This window comes from Epinephelus fuscoguttatus, linkage group LG10 (assembly GCF_011397635.1).
Source record: "Epinephelus fuscoguttatus linkage group LG10, E.fuscoguttatus.final_Chr_v1".
Classification (NCBI taxonomy): Eukaryota; Metazoa; Chordata; class Actinopteri; order Perciformes; family Serranidae; genus Epinephelus; species Epinephelus fuscoguttatus.
The window spans coordinates 25,176,966-25,191,656 of record NC_064761.1 but is presented as its reverse complement, the minus strand read 5'-3'; the positions used below and the strand labels follow the sequence as shown (position 1 = coordinate 25,191,656).

At 40.0% G+C, this 14,691-nt stretch overlaps 2 protein-coding genes across 5 annotated transcripts in view; one reads left to right on the top strand and one right to left on the bottom strand.

The window, feature by feature from the left end:
- The window catches only part of LOC125895273 (afadin- and alpha-actinin-binding protein-like), a 35,384-nt gene that overhangs the window by 12,357 nt on the left and 8,336 nt on the right, over positions 1–14,691 (top strand). For both annotated transcript variants that reach the window (XR_007450165.1, XR_007450164.1), the window contains exons 15-16: positions 1,660–1,775; positions 1,940–2,056. The gene's annotated coding sequence lies outside the window, so the exon portion shown is untranslated. The remainder of the gene's footprint in view (positions 1–1,659; positions 1,776–1,939; positions 2,057–14,691) is intronic.
- LOC125895272 (vitellogenin-1-like) lies at positions 1,002–11,024 on the bottom strand. 3 transcript variants are annotated; one of them, XM_049586963.1, is made up of 33 exons: positions 10,842–11,024; positions 9,479–9,647; positions 9,140–9,391; positions 8,894–9,055; positions 8,662–8,810; positions 8,424–8,574; positions 8,170–8,327; positions 7,920–8,085; positions 7,713–7,838; positions 7,401–7,619; positions 7,096–7,313; positions 6,908–7,005; positions 6,697–6,821; positions 6,511–6,612; positions 6,280–6,399; positions 5,998–6,184; positions 5,630–5,723; positions 5,355–5,540; positions 5,130–5,271; positions 4,850–5,048; positions 4,357–4,766; positions 4,186–4,262; positions 4,033–4,072; positions 3,723–3,926; positions 3,478–3,620; positions 3,250–3,385; positions 3,043–3,166; positions 2,762–2,942; positions 2,573–2,667; positions 2,307–2,401; positions 1,923–2,088; positions 1,608–1,773; positions 1,002–1,492 (listed from the first exon to the last, which is right to left on the bottom strand). In XM_049586963.1, exons 1-33 carry the CDS (start codon positions 10,904–10,906, stop codon positions 1,405–1,407), a joined length of 5,013 nt encoding a protein of 1,670 aa, XP_049442920.1. In that variant the 5' UTR covers positions 10,907–11,024; the 3' UTR covers positions 1,002–1,404. The 3 variants fall into 3 exon arrangements, with proteins under 3 accessions (XP_049442920.1, XP_049442918.1, XP_049442919.1); XM_049586961.1 differs by having other exon boundaries at positions 1,002–1,511; positions 1,612–1,773; positions 3,448–3,620; positions 4,033–4,107; positions 4,218–4,262; XM_049586962.1 differs by having other exon boundaries at positions 4,033–4,107; positions 4,218–4,262.

The window sequence follows — 14,691 nt, the reverse complement described above, 5'->3', positions numbered from 1 at the left end:
AACTCACTAATATTCTAGCCTATTGGCAAGATAACTCATTAGCATAGCATGCTTACTTAGAAAGCTGACCCGAACCCTGTAGTAGCATAAAGGTTTTTGTTCAGTGTTACTGAGGATTTTGTGTAATTGCACTAACTTCAATTTGGAAAACTAGCCTAGCACTGAAGAAGCACAAAGGAATTTTGAAGCACAGTGATGATGCTTCAACAGAACTGTCTTGTTAAGAGGTAAGTACTGTTAGTGCTTTGTCATTTATTTTTGTGGTCAGACAGCGTTGCCCTTGCATGTTTTGGAGCTCATCTGTCTTGCAGTATTAGCACACATTGTTATTGATCAATACCTCTCATACTTAGTTCATATTGATTTTGTTATGTAAAGGAGTGATAAAGTGCACCATTAAGGATGTTCACACTACAGAGGCCACAGAAAGTAGTCGTCTTTTTCACAGCTACCAATTTAATTTATGTTTGGAAATGTAAAAGCCAATTGAAATGTAAGAAATACTCAACCCATTGATTGGATCTTTTTAAAGGAATGTCTATCATGGCCTTTCAAACATACATTCATTAACAATGTAATAAACCTCCCAGATTTGAGTGGATTATTAAACAGTGGTTCCCTGGGCACAGAAAAGGCCCCACCACCTCTCCTACGAAGGAGGAAGTGACACAGACTTCACGGTGGTTTTGTCCCTTTATATGTGATTGTTTTGTGTCTCTTTGTAGTTGTTCTCCATCTTTTATCTGGTTTTTGTGCCTCTGAATTTACTTTGAGTCCTTTTTTTGTTGTTTTAGGTCTGTTTGTAGTGATTTAGCCAGTTATTTTGTGTTTCTTTGGAGTTTCATTGAATCTCTTACTGGTAATTTTGAGTCCCGTCCTGGTTGGTATGTGTCAGTTTAAGTGACATTTAGCAGATGAAGGCCTGTGGGGCCCCTGACACTGTGGGCCTTTGGGCCTGTGCCCAGTAGGCCTGTTCAGTGATCCATCCATGCTCCCAAACCGTTCCATTAAAATAAAAAGGCAACAGTTTCTGTTGTTCACACAAGCAACAGCTCAACATTATTATAATGTGATATGACCATCAACATCACCAATATCTGCACTAGTTCTACTTATATCAAGTCAGTTACAGCTGCTATCACACTGACTGATCAGAATTTAACGGTGTATAAGTAGGCTCACAGAATTTTTAGCACACCACTTTGCAGTACCTGGATTGAGGAATGTTTATCATGATGTTGCACACTCTTCCTTTAAGAAATGCATCACTGTAGTTCTATGATGTGGCCATAATTTAGATAATTCAGTAACAGAAAAGTTGGCTTGAGATGCAGTTTATTTAAAGTTACATTTGATTTGTGCACACACACATACAATGTGAGGGACTGACAGAAGAAAGTGTTCTTAAGCACACTGAGCTGTGCAGCTGCAGGCTAGGTGGGCTTCTGCTGTTTCCCTCAGGTCCACGCTGCTGTCATGGATATTGCTCAGACTCTCGGGGAGAGCAGTATCTACACAAGTGAATAGAGCAGAGCAGTCAGGAACTGTGTAATTTCTTCCCACATTTTATTCCTGTCACTTGAACCAGCTGTGATTTATTTGCAGACTCACCAGCAGGCATGCAGTGGAAGCCAACAGTGACAGTAGTGGTCTTCACAGGGAAGCAGCCGGGCAGGCAGCGCAGCACGGGCTCAACAGAGAAGCATTTGGATTCCTGGCCATGGATGTTAACCTGCCTCTCCAGCTTCACGGATTCAAGTTTCATACGGCACTCTGTAAGAGAAAGGTTTTGCTAAGTGAGATTCCAATGGATTCATGGTACCTTTGCTTTAACCATATGCAGTGATATCACAATTGTTTCACACCACAGTGGCAATGGATGTTGCTGTCAAATGAATTCCCCAATGAACTTTGTGTCTCACCACTGGTGTCCCTGCAGGTCTCTGCTGGCAGAACCCAGGAATGAGCAAAGCTGACTGCGCTCTTGGTCACGTGTCCACTGGGTGTGCGGTACTCCTGTCTGACTTCCCCATCAGCCTTTCCACAGAGTCCACAGGTCTGTCCCTTCATCCAGTCCACAACTTTAACCTGCATGGCAAGATTATATGAGACATTACAGGTTATCAAATATACAGTGTCTGTCACATGTATCAAGTGCCAAAAGTTGTTCTTCACAGAGGTCCAAATTTTAAGTCTGGCATTGCACGTAATTTAGGCAAAAAACAACAACTTTATATTTACATGAAAAGAAGTTATTTCAATTTTATATGTATTCTTAAATTGTCCATAGTTAGTGTTGCATTTACCATCCATGAGTTCTTGTCAAAGTAGACTTCATGAAGACCATGGCTAGGAGCGTACACAGAAATGCCTTCACCTTTTGGCCTGATCTGGATCTTAGCTGTAAGGAAAACATTTTAATAAATATTTTCATAAATCCAATTCAAATACAAATTATATTACACAAAAATAATATAACATCTTTGGTATGATGATGGGTAGTTTGCAGTATCAAACTGCATGTTGCTACAACAGTACAAGATTTGATGATGAGATTGATGTGTATAGAAACCTGTTGGATGCTGGTATGGCAGGTTGTTGATGGGTATTGCCATTCCATTGACCTTCACAATCACGTCAGTGTTCTTGGGGTACAGGTCAATATCACTAGAAGTGCATAAATTAAAATGTTGTTTTGTTCTGTCAGCTTGTAGATGGAAAAAAAGTGTTTCTCTGTTGTTGTTTTTAAATGGACACTCACATGTCAGCAATTTTCACATTGATGTGGTTCTGTTCAATGTGATCCTTCTTCAGCAGAACCATGAATTTCAGCTCATCGGTGCAATCCTGCGCCAGAATTTGGTAGCAAGACAGTGGCATTTGGTTCTTGTATTTCTTGTTGTTGAATGTGGTCAGTGTGTCTTTGACAAAGCTACATTCAGCTGTGAAGAACAAAAAAATAGCATTAATCCCATGCACAGTGACTGCTAGTGAATTTCTCAATAACGATGACATGAATTAATCAATAACCTCATTCATTACCTGCGGCAGTCTTGGCAAGCAAGTAGTGGGCCTTATCAGCAACGTCATCGAAGGGGGTGAGACCTTTGATTTCCTCCAGTGGCAGAGGGATGGGAAGATGCAAAGCCATCTTATAGACTGTACGCTGTGGACAGAATAATTCACATTAGAAGAAAAACAACAACAACATGACTTCATATTGTGGGTGAGCTACTAAATGATTCATACTGTTGGTGTTTTCCAAATGAAGTCAAGGGTCTTGTCAGATGTTGCAACCACAGTAAGTGAGAGCTGATTGTTGCTGTTTTCATCCTTTTCTTTAATCAAGCCAGGCATCATGTTAGCAGGAATGGAGTCATACACCCTGTGAAAGAATTTCCAAATATCAGACATTGTACATACTGGTAGTCTATACTGCATGATTACTCTAAAGACAGTGCTTTTGAAGTTTCATACTTCTTTGCATAGCGTTTAATTGCAGAAGGCAGTTCCTTCCAGGCCACTCTGAGGCGAGCTGCGGGGCTTGGGCCAAGAAGGCCAGTCTCTGCTGTGATCATGGTGTCATACTGCTTGCATTCTGCTCCCCAGGCGATTTTAGCCTGTTGAGAGACAGCATATGTTACAATAAGGCAGTTCATTTTGAAAGTAGACTTTGTATATTATGTTCTAAGATCTATGATATAAACAAGACAGTGTTTTACCGTGACTTTGTGCTTGCTAAGCAGAACTCCATCAGCACAGAGCTTCCAATTGTCATTGGTAGCCAACGAAGCCAGAATAACCTGAAGTCTAGAAGCAAGTTTGTCCAGGTATACTGCCAGTTTATATCCCAACACCTTATCAGCTTTGATAGCACGGACGATGATGGCAAAGGTAGGAGCGACTTCATTACCAAGGAATTTTTTCTGTGGGAATAGACATGGTCGAGTGACAAGAGTATGCCAACGAACCCATCAATGAAAATATTTAAAGAAGGATTTTTTTATTTTATTTAAGATGACCAAGATTCACCTGTTTGTAGATGGCCTCAAAGCTTGATGCACTGCTTCTACTCTTGGAAATTGCAATGGCTTGAGAGGTGAGAGCCTATAGCAATATTGAATGGAAGTTAAAGACCACCAAGAAAAAGCTTCGACACAAGTTAATGTGCAAACTGTACGATACATTGTCGTAGTTTTAGCACCATGTAAATGTACCTGCTTCTTGTGGTCCCTCTGGAACTTGTTGGGATACATCACCCGCTGTTAAGAGGAAATATTTTTGTCAGATTTCATGCTCACTATGATGTGTAGGCACATTCATATTCTTCCATGCAAACAATCTTGAGGAGTTTACCTTTGATTGACGAGCACTGGACCTAGAGGAACTGGAGCTAGCGCTGAAGAGGGATGCAATGCTAGATGCAGAGCTGGACTTGGTCAAAGATCTAGAGGAGCTGAGTCTGCTGCTTCTGCTTCTGCTACTGCTGCTGCTGCTCTTGCTGCGCTTGCTGCTGCTCTTGCTGACACGAGATGATGAACTGGAAGAGGAGCTGGAGCTAAGGCTTGCAAGAGAGCTGCTGGAGCTAGATGAGGAAGATGAGGTGACATTCTTCTGACCAGGAACCAGGATTTTCTTGAGCTTCATCAAGACAGGTCTGTCATCAATGATTTCTTCACTCAGATTGATCTTTTTAATGAGCTTCTGTGCAGCCTTTGGTCCAACTTGAATCTCAATCTCCAGTCTTTCAACAGCCTCACCTTCAACTGAAAGTATAATTAGATTATGTTGTTAATAATGAGCTTTGTGCCATGACAAATTGAGCAAGCAGCATGTTCATAATACTTACTTGGTTTCAAGGAAAGAGTAATAGAGTGCTTTCCAGCCAGTTTGTAAAGGGCAATGTCCTGGATAGAGGCAGCGTTTTCAGTGGCAACCTTCAAACAGCCATTCAGTCCAACAGCAAGAGCTTTAACACAGTACTTCTTGTCGAACTGAACTGCCTTGGGAGCTGCAATGTCCTGGTCAAGGATCTCTGATGATTTTGACTATGAAAAGAGAGACATGTTAATTATTTTGTAAATGTATATACCATTATGCTGTCATAAAGGAAATTGTTAAGGGCTTACCATACTAGACGCAGAAGATGAAATGATCTTAGATGTGAGAACTTCCCGTGAGATGCGCTCCAAGACTTTGGAGGTGATGATGGGAGTGACTTTTGCAGCAGCAAGATCTTCAATATTTCTTGCCAAAGCAACAGTCTCAACACTGTTGAAAGAACAGGAGCTTAATCAGATAGACTCCTAAGAGTAGAAGGGGTACACTTTGAGTTAAAAAAATATCAGGCTTACTGCACAGCTGCGATGTGTTCAGGCACAGAAACAGGCAGAGCTTCAATCTTAAAGTGGCCCTCGTTGATGTCAAGTCTTGCAGCGATTTTGGCGGGCAAAATAGAGTTGAGTTTAGCTCTTGATAGCATGGCAGCCTGGAGTATGGCGGTGTTTACCCCCATCACAGCAAATGTGTTCACAGCAACACTGGAACGAGAGGATATTTGGATGTCACGCTTTATGATATGATGTATTTTGATCTCATTTTTTATTTTAGTGTCATATGTTGTGCCTACCTTGGTTTGATCTCAGTCTCAAGCTGCATGTCTGTCTTCAGCAGGTGAGAAAGATGGAAGTTTTCTGGCAGAGTTGGTGTTGTGACGGCTTTGACTAAGAAAACAAACCCATGTGTCACTAATATGCATGATACTTTTAACACTCTTGTTTCCACTACAAAATTATACTGTGTCTATTGAAAAGCAATGTGACAGTGATAAGCAAGTCAAGACTTCTCATGGCTGTATCAGGAATTACAAATTGCTGTTTTCAAGTACTTAAAGAGTGAGTCAGTACCTTTTCTGATTAGCAGAAGGTAAACTAGATACGCTGGATAGATGGGACTTGTGGTGAGCTAAACTTTGGATGCTTTCCAGCTTCTTCTCACCTTGAACAGTTGCGGCAGCCACAGCAGCAGTGTACAGACTGAGCTCCATTGGAAGACCAGCGGCAGTTGGCAGGATGCGCCTTACTTCGGTGGCCAGCAGGGGCTTAGCAAAGTGGAAGGAAGCACCGGCCAACAGAGTCTTGATGGCATTCATGCCAAATGTCTGAGCGGAGGGTCCAGTGGCGAGCTGTAGGGAAGAATTTATCATAACCAGTGTGTCTCACCAAAACAGTTTGTTTTGAAATTGGTCTTGAGGTTGACAGATAGTTATTTAAATCATACCGCAATGGCCTGGTCAATCAAGACTTTGTCAATGTTGGCAAAGGCAATTTCTTGTCCAAAGAATTTGATGTAGATGGAGGCTAGAGGTGTGCTGGTTGGCAGAGCCTTCCACTGAGACAGCTGTGGAAAAAGAAAACACACAATCCGACTTACTAACCTTCTGTGTTTATCATGTGCCTTTGTATGCTCTTCTATCCTTGTATTTGTAACTTCCTGGTGTTTCATACTTACAGCCTTAATGACACGCTTCATCTTGGTGATCCTGTCAACATTGTCAATGAGTGCAGGGTTTTTCAGAAGAACCTCCTGGATTCCCTCAGTTCTCACTCCAACCTAGGAAAAAAAGGTTAATGTTAAAGTAGGTAATTTGATCTGATAATATACCATAGAGGTGGGTGTTTTTTTTATCCTTTTTACCTCCAGGATATCAGCAGCAGCTCCAGCAAGATAGGCATTGGTCTTAGCCACAATAGATCTCGGCAGAATGGTGGCAGCATCATTGATGTAGAAAGCGCTAGCAGCAGCCCCAAGCATCAAGGGATCTGAAAGAGTTTTGTGAGATGCAGTTGGTTGAAAAAAAGAAAAAAAACCCTGAGGTATGGCAAATCAGATGTGACACTGGTCTTACTGTTATAGAAGTCAGCGTGGATGGCTTTGCTGAAACGTAAGCTCAGTCTGTCCAGCCTTGGGCTCAAGATTTTGATCGCAACTTTGCAAGCTGCAGCACTTCATTGAAAACAGAAAGCAGCTGAGTGAGCAGACATCAGTTTGTAGATATGGACATGATGATGAATGAGGATCAGAGAATGCTCTTACACTGAGGCATGGATAGTGGTGGTGCTCTTGGTCAGGGACTTCATGTGAGAGTAAGTGAAGCTTGCAACCTGAAGATTCTGCTCTGTTTTCATAATGTTGGCAATAGTTGTCACCAAACCCATTGGAGGCCTTGTCTCAAACAGCACAATGCATGCAAGCATACGAAGCTCTGGGTGAAGGGCCTTGTCCATGTAGAGCTGAAGAGCCAAATCCTGGATCTAATTTATAAGAGAACCCAAAGTCAGTTTAAGGTTAGTTGCAAAAACTAAAATAGTTTAAAATACTCTTTGGTGTTGAGAATTCACCATTCTGGGCTCCTTCTTTGCAATGTTCCTCAAAGCCATGATGGCATCAGCATGGACTCTCATGGGCAGAGACGCAGCAGCTGTGCCATGTATGGGCAAGATCTTTGTGATGGGCTTAAGGCTAGCTGGATGGCCAGCGTTTCCCAAAACCTTCAGGAACAGGATGATGTTCTGAGTCTCATCTTTAGCAATGGCCTCTGCAAGCATGTCCTGGATGGGCTGTTGGGAAAATTAGGAATTAAAATCTCCTTTTCTCATCCAGAAATGGGCAGAGTATTTTGAGGTAATATGAAAAGAACAAGGTTATGTCACCCTTATAAGTTCAACAGGGCAGACAGGCATCTCAGCACAGTATTTTGAAATCATGGTACCATAGCCAAGGAGAACGATTTCACGCAGAACTGGGTTTTCCACTATCTTGTTTTTGGCTGCCAGGTCCTATAAGAGAGCAACAATCAGAAATGTTTCCCATCTCCATTCTTATTACCGACAAATTAACTTGCTTTGAGGTTTACTCACAGCAATCAGCTTGATGGCCTCAGTGTTTGCTGTCACCATGTGAACAGATGCAATCAAAGCCTGAGCAGCTTCGGCAATAGTCAGCTCATCAGCCAGGTATTTCTCCTTGATGAATTTCAGAGCAGCAGGAGTTCCAATGGCGGGGATGGCATCCAAGATCCACTGTCTGGAAGATGAAAATGGAGTGAGTGAATCAGTATACAAATATTTTCTTACATCTTATAAAAAATGTTCAATTGCTTGAAGCTACCTGTAGGCAGGTCTGGTTTTGAACTGGCTCCAGATAACCTCCAGGTCTTCAAACTTGGCTACACGGAGGAGTTGAATGAGTTCCAAAAACTTTAGAGGGGCATCTTCATGGACTTTCTCCACATTATGGGTAACCAGATGATTCAGAACCTCCATAATCTGAGAACACAGAATTGAAGTGGAATTAATTTAAGAAGGAAGAGATTCACATATTTTCTGACATCACTGATTATTTAAAGCAGTCTGAGACAATACCTGGGTTTGGACATTGGTGATCTTGATGAGCTGAATGGGTGTCTGCAGAAGCTCAGTGGAAAACTCATACTTGAGAGACCCACGATGAAGATACTCAGCCTGGATGGGTACAATAGGGGCCCTCTGAATCTCAAGGAAGACCAAGGTTTGCCTTTAAAGAAATGCAGAAAGGGTTAATCTGCAGCTCCATTAAATGCAAGCACTATCTTTATTACATTCTCAACATTTATTGACATACTTTGTCTCCATCTGAGCAGCTCCATTCATCTCAGCGAAAGGTGAAAACTGGATCAATTCATTGACTGTGGCCTCCAGGATCAGGATGCCATGACCAACTGGCTTCAAGACGTAGTTGTATGATGTAGCTCCTCTCAGGTTCTTTGAATCCTGTGAGCCACATGGTTGCTTAGTGATGCAACATTTTCTCCCTTCATAGATATATGCATGACACAAAATGGGTTTAAGTCTACCTGCTGGCACTTTGCACATTTCTCAGTGTATGCCAACCCCATATCCTTTATGACCTTCTCCTGACAGTGGTTCAGGTCCCTGGTCTTTGTCAAAAGGATGCGTTCAGCCTTTTCGTCTTCACTGATGGCATAGAGAGTCTTGCACACACCCTGAGCTCCAGCCTACGGAGAAAAGCACAAGTTCACTAGGGAAATTCAACTTCCCCTAATGGATTTCTAATCTGTGCTGAAGGATCTTTGACAAACCTCCTGCATCTCATAGACGTTCTGTGTCTTCTTGATGTTGAGCTGAAGCACATTCAGAATACCTCTGTAGACGTTCAGCACCATTGTTGAGATCCCCTCAGGCGCAAACATTTTTCCAACAACACCATTGGCATACTCAAACTTGATGGGAGTCAGGAGCTGAGCTGCCAGGGCTGTAGTGAGTTTGGTTGCTGGGACTAAAGGATCTTTGGGGTAGACGCCGCTGTACTCGAAGAGCTCAGGTTCCACGAGCTAGAGTGTAAGAATAAGATTTATTACAGGGCCATTTGTTTATTAAAAGTGAGAAGCCTGTTGCCTGCACATGTTCTTTAACTTTACCTTCAGCATTAATGTATTTTCGGCTGTGGCGCTGATGAGAACCTTGCTGCTGATTTTGATTCCGGCTCTAGCCAGACCTTTCTCTGGCAGACCACCCAGGAGCAAAGTGTCATATTTGTACACATAGGTTTTACCGGCAGCAAAATCAGGAGCTGTAAAAACAATTTCACTCAGTGAGATATATTTTACCTTACACCCCCAAACTATGAGTTATATATGACCTCATGTCAACCATAAATTATTACTATAACCATAGATATAGACTGAATTTAACCACTGTGCATTTAACACAGTCATGTAACCTTAGGTGAGGTAAATGGGACAATTCATCGTGCGTCCATTATTTTTGAAAGAAATGTAGCTTTTAAAAATTAGAATAAAATACTGAACTTACCAAAGTTATGAGGTTGACAGGCTGAAATGACATTAAAAAGAAATTAATAATCCAGTAAGTAAATGGTGAAACTATTAAAACTAGTTTGAAACAGTTGAGCATTTATTAAATCGGAAAAAACTGCAATAAGTTCATCCAAAAGCCTAAACCAGCCACATGTGGCTCTTTAGCCACTCTCTAAAAAATATATGAATATTAATTTTATATGAATAATAATAATTAATTTTCTTAATCATTATTGTAGGCCTCAAGTGTTTTTTACGTTTTCCAGTTGTAAAAATGTGTAACCTATACACAGATTGAAAAAAAAAAAAAAAAAAAAATGTTTTAACACTTCATCAAACTAACGTGTGTCATATGCCTACGGTCTGGCAGCTTTTCCTCAACATTCTGCAGAACCTCAGTAGTGGTGTCTTGTCTTGAGTCTCTCTTGCTAGTTCAGTTATGGATTCAAAATCCAAATCAGGAAACATCTCACAGGAAATTAACAATTTTTTAGTGTGTTGACAGATTTGTTTGCTTTCACTGTCTATGCTGCAAATTAAAAGTACCAAGAAATCATTAATGGCCCACTGCAGAGTTGCCACCTTGTGGTAAAACATATAAATGAATGCTCATTTAGACTTAATAATTTTTTGATAGGTTGATTTAGACTTAATAGGCTGTGGTGTCGTCATTATAAGTCTCAAATATATTTTGCGGCTCCAGACTGATTACATTACATTTAACTTAATACTATATTTTAGAAATCTCTCTCAGGTCACATATTCTGATACATGTTTGAGTCTTCTGCTCAGCTGTATGAGGTGTTAGCTAGTGTGCTCTGATAAACTACATTCAAGTTCTTTGTCAGAAATAATCATTTCAAAAGCATTATTTTAAGACATCCAAAGAGCAAAATGTACAATAATTGGTAGTGTCTTATAATAGCTACATTTTTTAAAAGAACCCCTGTACTGAAGATCACACTCACCCACGAAGGCCAGAGTCAGGGCAAGCACAACCGCTCTCATGGCTGATGAGGTTGTGAACATCTGTAGTCAGAGGTTGCGTTTTAAAGGGAGATTTTTGCTGACAACGTCAAACAAGGATGTCATGACGGCATGATACGAACCCCGACATGTTTGCTCAATACACCCTATTAGACAGATAACTTATTTAACCTTTTGGATTCCAACAAACTTGTTTGTATATCAGCAGATCAAAAGTTAGGGTCACCTAAACTTTTTCTCCTCAGATATGCCAAGTTAAAAGTCAATCATCATGTTTTATGTCAATGTTTGCTAAGTCACACGATTCATTTCACAGTAATATGTTAGAATGAAATCCTGTTTTCCTACAAAACTTTATTAAAGCTCCTAGTGTTTGCAAATATGTAGTTGTTATTTTACATATGAAAAATAAAAAAGTAATTAGGCAACAATTCATGCTCCATACTCATTAAATCTACTGTGGGTGTTTGTTTGGATCATTTTTGTCTTTTTATATTCATAGCATTTCTATTTATTAATTTTGTGAAAACTGTGAATGTGTGCAGCATCTCATCACATTGTTGCAGTTTCAAAGTTCAAACAAGAGAGCACCCTGACTATGGATGTTTACTCACTGTTGTGGTCAGGACGTCCACCGATGTCATGACATTTTAGAAGGTGTGTGTGCTGGACCACATTGCAACTGTGAAATGGTTGTGTTTTTGCCATGGATTTACTGGAACGGATGACTTTGTTTATTTTCTAAATGTTACTGTGGCTATGTCTATTTCTTGAAAATGCCCTCTTAAGCTATGGAGTCCAAGCATAGTTGTCAACTGTGTCAACTAAAAAAAGTCCAAGTATAAAGCTATTTGTCAACAAGTCAAATAATATAGAATATGAATTTTGGGCAACCTGTAATCTAATGATAACTTGATGCTAAGAAAACGTTAACTTGCACATTTAAACTAAATACACAATTTAATCTGCTGTTTTCTGCAGTCTTGTTGCTGTGGATTTATTTCTATAGGTCTGGAATAACTCTTTTCAGTTTCAGCAACCTATTCAGATATGAATAATTTTGCCTACAGTTTTTTTTTCTATTTTAGCTTTCTTTTAGCTGTATGCTTTAGGTTAATTAAACAAAATAGAAGAAAAGTTAAGAAATGTAAAAACACTTCAGCTTGAAATATTAAGTGTATTAAGAACAGAAGTACAAATTAGAAAAAAGGCTGACTAATAATACAAAAAAAGAAAGAAGGAAAAAGGGTTGGTGGGGGCATGGTGGTCAGGGAAGGGAGTTGTGTGTGAATGTGTGTGTGGGTATGAGTGTTTTTGTGTAGCTGAAGAGATAAGATCTATTGGAAAGACAAGGATACACTTATGATCAAGAATGTGTTGGAGGAATCACTTTACTGTAATAATATAGCCATGACAGTGCTCCACCTTTAACAAATACATCATTTTGGAGTTATTTAATCCTTTATTTAAACTTTAATTTATTTAAATTAAACTTTAATCTATATCATTTATTTTTATACAGTCTATGATTTAAACAGGTAGTCTCGTTAAAATTGGAGTGTCTTTTTCAAGAGAACACTGTGTACAAAAACAACAAATACAGTTTAAACATATACAGACGCACATCATAGGCCTACATATTCAATTTCCAATTAAATTCAATTTCATTTATAAAGCCCAATATCACAAATCACACTTTGCCTCAGAGGGCTTTACAGCATGCAACATCCCTCTGTCCTTTGGACCGTCACAGCTGATAGGTAAAAACTCACCAAAAAAAAAAAAGGAAGAAAAATCAGGAAGAGTAACTGAGGACAAATCCTTCTTTCAGGACGGACAGGCGTGCAGTAGATGTCGTACAGAGCAGATCAACATAATAAATTAACAGTAATCTGTATGACAAAATGAGACATAAAGAGAGACAGAGCCAAAGAGAGATGCAGGACAGACAGTAATGATAATAGCTACAATAACATTGATTTTTAGTAATAATATTACAATGATAATAATAACAGTAATTGTGGCAGCATATGTTATAAAGGGAAATTTCGGTTTATTTCATCCTGTCTCCTATCGTCCTAAATTTGTTTCAAGTGACTAGTGACATAAAAATAATAGTTAGCATGTTAGCCGTTAGCCTAGATATAGCCAGGGCGCATAGTAGCATCAGACCTGTTAAAACGTAAGTGAAAGGGCATAATTCAAGTGCAAAGTTAGTCCACTAAACAAGCTTTTTTTCCACAAAGACCGCCTCATATCGTTAGGATAAATGTCAGAGAGCATATAGAAAATGACATGTAAACGTGTTGCCTTACCTTACCGGTGTGGTGCCATGTTTGTTTACCATGTACCTCTGCTTTCCAAATTCCAAATTTCTCTTTAAGTATATATTAATATATGATAGTATATGTATATGACAATAATAATCATATGTGTATAATAACAGTAGAAGTGTGACAATGATAACAGCAGCAGTAGGAGGCATCAGGCAGGACCATGGCAACAGCACAACCCTGACACACCATCCAGGTGTAGCTGCGATACGAGTTACAGTAACCTGCGAGACAGTGGAGCACAAAGGCTCTGGAGGAGAAGCCGAGGTAGTAAGTTAGCGCAGTGCAGTAACAGGACATGAGTGTTAGCAAGTGAATAAAGAACTTTTCAGAAACGAAGGAGAGAGAAAAGGAGAGAAGGTGCTCGGTGTATTATAGGAGGGCCCCAGCAGACTAGGCGTAAGTCAGCCTAACTAGGGGCTGGTCCAAGACAAGCCTGAGCCAGCCCTAACTATAAGCTTTATCAAAAAGGAAAGTCTTAAGTCTAGTCTTAAATGTGGAGACGGTGTCTGCCTCCCGGACCGTAACAGGAAGATGATTCCACAGGAGAGGAGCCTGATAGCTGAAGGCTCTGGCTCCTGTTCTACTTTTGGAGACTTTAGGAACCACGAGTAACTCTGCACTCTCAGTGCAGTGTTCTGGTGGGATAATATGGCACTATGAGCTCTCTAAGATATGACAGAGCCTGACCATTTAGAGCGTTGTAAGATAGGAGAAGGATTTTAAATTCAATTCTGGATTTTACAGGGAGCCAGTGCAGAGAAGCTAAAACAGGAGAAATATGATCTCATTTCTTAGTTCCTGTTAGTACACGTGCTGCCACATTTGGGATTAGCTGGAGAGTTTTTAAAGACTTATTAGAGCTACCTGATAATAGGGAATTGCAGTAATATCTACACCTGAGAAAAGTAATAACAATTGTAATTGCAATTACATTACTACAACCTTTTAAGATGTTCAAATGGAATAAAAGAATGATACTTTAGATTTTTTTGTATGTTACATAGTCTTTGAAGCCATGTTTCCCAAGTTTAATTTGAACAAGAATGTTATTTGTTCCCATACCATCTTAGGTCATATATTGTATGCTGGGGGCTGAGGTGTCAGGTTTTAACCACATAATTGTTATGCATTTAATTGCTGCTGTAAGCAGAACAAAACTTTTTAGATTTTCCGTTAATGCCTTTTGGTATTATTCCTAGTAGTGCCACCTTTGGATCTTTTGTGAAGGCCTCAAAGACCTCCTCTTAGTGTGTTCTTAATTTAGGGCATGTCCAAAATATGTGAGTATGGTTGCCAATGTGTGTACCACAATTTCTCCAACATTTAATTGAGTGTGTAGGGCCCATTTTAGCCACCATTTCCAGTGTCCAGCTTTTAAGTGGGAAAGCTCTTAACTTTGTAGTAAGGAGTCCTTGCTTAGGAGTGATTTCTCGCAACAACTCTGAGCAAGGAAGGGACAGAAAGTTTTACCTTAGTGAGGTCATTAACAGA